Source organism: Chiloscyllium plagiosum, unplaced genomic scaffold, assembly GCF_037043375.1.
Source record: "Chiloscyllium plagiosum isolate Xiang-an unplaced genomic scaffold, Cpla_swu_hap1 HiC_scaffold_44, whole genome shotgun sequence".
In the NCBI taxonomy this organism is placed as follows: Eukaryota; Metazoa; Chordata; class Chondrichthyes; order Orectolobiformes; family Hemiscylliidae; genus Chiloscyllium; species Chiloscyllium plagiosum.
Window position 1 is genome coordinate 16576785 of NW_028270182.1, and position 6438 is coordinate 16583222.

The 6438-nt window shown below is 43.6% G+C and overlaps 1 protein-coding gene across 1 annotated transcript; it reads right to left on the minus strand.

Moving 5' to 3' along the window:
- Nucleotides 1-892: 892 nt before the first annotated feature.
- LOC148137329 (putative G protein-coupled receptor 139) lies at nucleotides 893-2668 on the minus strand. Its single transcript, XM_087982934.1, has 2 exons — nucleotides 2572-2668; nucleotides 893-1785 (listed from the first exon to the last, which is right to left on the minus strand). Exons 1-2 carry the CDS (start codon nucleotides 2666-2668, stop codon nucleotides 893-895), a joined length of 990 nt encoding a protein of 329 aa, XP_087839060.1.
- Nucleotides 2669-6438: the final 3770 nt, after the last annotated feature.

Sequence of the window (6438 nt, forward strand, 5' to 3'; positions counted from 1 at the left end):
TTCCCTAATTCCAGGGAGGTTTAAAGTTCCGCGACTCCCTTGTCAGGTCCACACCCCCCCACCAACCCAACCTCCACTGCCGGCACCTTCCCCTGCAACCGCAAAAATGCAAAACTTGTGCCCACACCTCCCCCCTCACTTCCCTCCAAGGATCCAACGGATCCTTCCATATCCGTCACAAATTCACCTGCACCTCTACACACATCATTTACTGCATCCGCTGCACTCGGTGTAGCCTCCTCTACATTGGGGAGACAGGCCGCCTACTTGCGGAATGTTTCAGGGAACACCTCTGGGACACCCACACCAACCAACCCAACCGTCCCGTGGCTGAACACTTTAACTCCCCATCCCACTCCGCCAAGGATATGCAGGTCCTTGGCTTCCTCCATCGCCAAAACATGGCAACACGACGCCTGGAGGAGAGCGCCTCATCTTCCGCCGAGGAACCCTCCAACCACAAGGGATGAATGCAGATTTTTCCAGCTTCCTCATTTCCCCTCCCCCCACCTTATCTCAGTCCCAACCCTCGGACTCAGCACCGCTTTCTTGACCTGCAATCTTCTTCCCGACCTCTCCGGCCCCACCCCCTCTCTGGCCTATCACCCTCACCTTAACTTCCTTCCACCTATTGCATTCCCAACGCCACTCCCCCAAGTCCCTCCTCCCTACCTTCTATCTTAGCCTGCTTGGCACACCTTCCTCATTCCTGAAGAAGGGCTTATGCCTGAAACGTCGATTCTCCTGCTCCTTGGATACTGCCTGACCTGCTGCGCTTTTCCAGCAACACATTTTTCAGCTCAAGCATACATGAAACCTCGGATCTCAGATTGGAATCTTAATCTGGAGAAAATATATATTTAGCATTTCAAACATTGGCAAGTAAACATCATCAAATTATTTTGATAAATATTGTGAAGGGATATATTATTCCATTTTTCATCTTTTCTCTGAATTTCCTCTGGGTAACTGCAGAAATAAAGGTGTTTGTGCAGCAGCTCAGGAGCTGGAGCATGAAACCAATCTCTCTTACAAATGTTGGCAGAGAAACTGGGTATCTCAAGTAATCAAATCGTTTCAGTATGGAATAAGCAATGAACATCACCCATAACGTGATGAAATTGCCAGATATAATAAATAACATAATCATGGATTTCCTCCGACTCCCCATCTCTAGGTCACTGACACTGTCCCCAGTCGTCTGAGCCCGGAGTCTCCTGCGAGCTCTGTTGGCTAATATAATGTTTCTGACTGTCAATGTGTTTAACAGTAGAATCAAAATAAATGGAATGAATGGTGTTATGATGTAATGCATTAATTCAACAATAGTCCAGGTAATCGATGCACTTACATTTGGATGTACTCGACAAAACCATGGACTATTAGAAAGCCAATATTGCTTGTAATACATGAAATACCAGACAATGTTCTTCAAACAACTCAGCACAGTCACTGTTCCTAAAACCACACCCGCTGTTTTCTTGGTGCAATGTTTACTTCTCAGCTTTTGGCAACATATGGCCACAAACCGATCAAAGGTGAACGTGACCGTGAACCAGACAGAGCAGTCTGTGGCTGCATAAAGCAGAACTGCATGGATGTTGCACAAGGAGACATAATGTAGGAAAAGAAACTCATCACGATATGTGATAGGAATTTGTCGTAGTATCAGATCGAAGATAATGACCAGTAGATCTGCCGTTGCCATAGCCACCAGGTAATGAGTGACACATTTGGAAAGACCACACTTCCCCCGAACCAGGATCGTTATTGCAATCACATTAACTTGAAAGAAGAAGATAAATAAATTCATTTATTGCTCAGGTATAATGAAGAAATGCTTTTTATTGCTTTATTTAAAGTGCAATATTGAAACTCATTCTTAATGGGTATCCCATGTTCTTGCATCAAACTGAAACTTTTTCACAAATTTGCTATTAACATTCTAATCTGGATGGATTCTAAATGTGGTGCTTGTCAGAGAATGGAAAAACTGCAGTCAAAGGCAATGATAACTGTGCAGCCAAACAAAAATCAGAAAGCCATGTGAACCAATGTAAAATTCACCACTTTCACAGCTGCTCAAGCATTGAACGAATCAAAAAGAATAACTTGTCACACCCGTACAGAAGCAGTGATGACCCTCGAATAGACTGTTTCCTGGGATGAATGGGACAATGAGAAACTGTTATAATAGCTGTTACAACAGCATCTGCTTTGATCATCCCTGGGAAGGAGTTACAGAAACAACGTGAACAATCAGTTCCCTCAGTCAGAGGGCATAACACTTGCTTGATGATCTGCTCTCTCTCATGCCAACTGAGTGATTAAGACCTGCATTCAGCAGTAATGTTCTGAAGGAAAGGGGTTAATTACAGGAAAAGCAGGGACTGTTCCTTCGCCTCACAAATGGTATGTTGTTAATGAATTCTTATTGAAAAACGGAATTCTTATTGATGGCTGGTCATTGCTGAAATGCAAGGCAGATCAAAGAAAAGTGTCACAATAATTCAGATAACACATATGGTTATACTCCACTTCTTAAGACATCATCCTTCACGTGTAACATACCCGGGACACCAACAGCAGCTAAGACCGGGTAGTAAATCCTCTGTATATCAGTGATCGCCCACAAAATCTTCAGCTTGACCATAAAACTAAGAGACATACTTTCCCTTTTGTAAAGTACAGTTATTTTGATGATTCTGGTCAGGGATTAGCCAGTTCTCTCTTTGAGAAATTAAGAAAACTTCCATTATTTATAGGAGGCAGAATTCATCAGATCAGAAAATCAATTCCCAAGTTAATGAGCCTAATTACAACTACAAACAAAAGTAATGAAATCAAAAACTGTAAGGGGAATGTGTACATGAGCAGGACATGTCCTGACCAGTTAACCCTATCCCTTCTCTCCAGTTACAATCATTCGTCCAAATCTGCATATTAATAGAATAGTCCATGTTCGACAATTCTAAAAAAGATATCTTCTGAAGCAAATCAACAGTGGGTCGTAAGAACAAGCCCAAATTAGAAATTATAATCGGGGAGTTTAATTGTCAGTACATAGAGTGATCTAGTGTTGGCATAATTCAATGGGGACGTTCACTGAGGGTACAGCCACTGATTTCCCCACCAGCAACGTCCTGGAGCCATTGACTAGAAACTTAACTAAACGAGCCACATAAATGCTCTGGCTTTTTTTAGCACCTGGTGGGATGAAGGTGTCTCTGGGTGCAGCAGCATTTATTTCCTGTCCCTAGTTATTCTCCAGAAGGTGGGGGATGGGCTGCTTTCTTCATCCCTACAGTCCATGTGCTGTAGATGGACACATACTGCCTACAGCAAGTCAGAAGCTTGGAATACTGCACTCAGTAACTCACCTCTTGGCTCCCCAAAGCCTGTCTAACATCTGCAAGGCAAAACATAGTAATGTAATGGAATACTCCCCACTTGCCTTTAAACTTTGCATCAGGTCCTTTCCCATTTGAAAAGACTCAAAACCTCCCCTTCAGAGGTGAGCAGAGACCTGGGGAATTTGAAACCTCTGAGGTAGTAGCAATTATCAATTGGTTCAGTTTGGTCAGAGGGTCACAAAGAAAGAGAGTGAAGAGCAGATTCATTCATATGGGTAAACCCTGAGGAACTTCAGTTGGGTGAATAGAATCGAGAGATGGAGATTGTTCTTCAAACAGAATTTTTAAAAAAATAGTTGTGGGATTAATATGAGTCATAGAGTCATAGAGATTTTCGACACAGAAACAGACCCTTTGGTCCAAATCGTCCATGCCAACCAGATATCCCAAACCAATCTAATACCATTTGCCTATACCAGGCCCATATCCTTCCAAACCCTTCCTATTCATATACCCATCCAAATGCTTTTTAAATGTTACAACTGCACCAGCTCCATCACTTCCTTTGGCAGCTCATTCCATACACGTACCACCCTCTGCGTGAAACAGATGCCCCTTCGGTCGCTTTTATATCTTTCCATTCTCATCCTAAACCTATGTTCTCTAGTTTTGGACTCCCACACTTTGTCTATTTATCCTATCCATGCCCCTCATGATTTTATAAACTCTATAAGGTCACCCTCAGCTTCTGACGCTCCAGGGAAAACAGCTCCTTCCTGTTCAGCCTCTCCATGCAGCTCAAATCCTTCAACCCTGGCACCATCCTTATAAATCTTTTCTGAATGTTTTCAAGTTTCACAAGATCAGAATTGCACACAATATTCCACCAGTGGCCGAGTCAATGTCCTGTACAGCTGCAACATGATCTCCCAACTCTCATACTCAATATTCTGACCAATCAAGGAAAGCATACCAAACGCCTTCTTCACTATCCTATCTACTTGTGACTCTACATTCAAAGAGGTATGAACCTGCACTCCAAGGTCTCTTTGTTCAGCAACACTTCCTCAGACCTTACCAATAAATGTGTAAGTCCTGCTAAGATTTATTTTCCCAAAATGCAGCACCGCGCATTTATCTAAATTAAGCTCCATATGCTGCTCCTCAGCCCATTGGTCCATCTGATCAAGATCCCATTGTACTCTGAGGTGACCTTCTTCGCTGTCCACGACACCTCCCATTTTGGTGTCACCTGGTGTCATATGGGTACACAAAACATGGATGTTCCAGACACAGTTGGTAATGAATAAATAATGTTCCCACAGATGACAAACACATCGACATCGATTTTAAACATTTGGTGAAAGAAGCAATGGAGACATGGGAAAAGGTCAATCCTGCAGCTAATTGTTTGCCTCTGGGTGCACTGCCTCAGATGATGATGGATACAGATTCAATGGAGGTGTTCAGGAGGGAAGTGGCAGGACATAGCCATCAGGTTTTGGTGGTGTTCATAGACCTTTCCCGGGGGTATGAAAACGATCGAACAGACTGGGGTGCTCTTCCACAGGAGCAGAGGTGATTGAGAAGAGACATCGATGAGACATTTCCAATCATCAGGAGCATAGACAGCATAGACAGGAAGGAACATTTCCCCTTGATGGAGAGAGCAATGCCTGGAGGGGAGGGGGTGCGGTGTCAATTTAAGTTAAAGGGCAGCACGTTTGGAGGAGATGTGAGAGAAAAAACTTTTCAGCCAGATTGTGGTGGGAATCTGGAACTTCCCGCCTGTAGAGACAGACACACTCACAACATTGAAGAGTTATTTTGATAAGCGCATGTGTTGCCAACACACAAAAGGCTATGGGCCAAGTGCTGGAAAATGGGATTAGAATAGATAGGTGGTCGTTTCTGACTGGCGCAAATGTGATGGCCAAAGACCTCTATGACTCTATGACCTAATGCAGCACATTTACCAAGGATCCCCCTTCATCCCCACCTGTGACGACGCTGTCACTTTACTTTCAAACGTTATTATATCCTGTGTTTTTTTTTAAGAGAGGTTGGAAAGACAGAGGGGCCAAACTGGCTACTGGAGATGGCTCCAGTAAATAAGGTAGGAGGCCTTTCTGTTACTTTTAAAGGTTGGAACAATGGAAGCAGCTTCAATGGGAGTGGCCAGCTCTCACAGACCAGACTTTCTCGTTTATATTTTAGCTGGAGCAGTCAGAAGCTATCTGGGGTCCCAGAAGAGTTGGGAGCTTCAGTGAATGATTCCTAGCTGGTACTTTTTCTGGGATCTCTTTTGATGCTTTGTTCCACCAGGATTGAAGAACTGTATTTAAGAATCTGGGCCTGAATTGGCCGTTTTGCCAAGCGGTGTGTTTGTGGGATGTTACCACATTGGAACAGTTTATTAGTAATAGGTACCCCACTTATTATTCAGTTAAATTTTCCAGTTATTCTAAATTCCTCTCTATTTTGTTTGTATTTTAACTGTAGTGTTTAAATCTATTGTGTTTTACTGAACGTCGGGTCGTTTCACCAGTCGCATTGTATCTGGAACACACACTTCACATCTACCTTTGAAATAAGAAAAGGTGAGGGTCCAGGTGACCTTCATTAAATATCTTCAGGGGGTCTGGTCTGCTCCATAACGAATGTTCGGATCACAATGTATCATTCCAAGTTGGGTTTAGGATTGTTGGACTTGACGCAGCAAGTGGTAGGTGTTAGTGTCTTCTGTTTTGGATGTTTAAACCTATTTTGGAGTTGGACAAAGTGACTTTTGGGGGATTTGCAAAAAACTGAGCAAAGCAAACAAGTTGGAGTTGGGGTTTGTAGACAAGCTGGAGTTGGGGTATGTAGACAAGCTGGAGTTGGGGATTGTAGACAAGCTGGAGTTGGGGTTTGTAGACAAGCTGGAGTTGGGGTTTGCAGACAAGCTGGAGTTGGGGTTTGTAGACAAGCTGGAGTTGGGGTTTGTAGACAAGCTGGAGTTGGGGTTTGTAGACAAGCTGGAGTTGGGGTTTGCAGACAAGTTGGAGTTGGGGTTTGCAGACAAGCTGGAGTTGGGGTTTGTAGA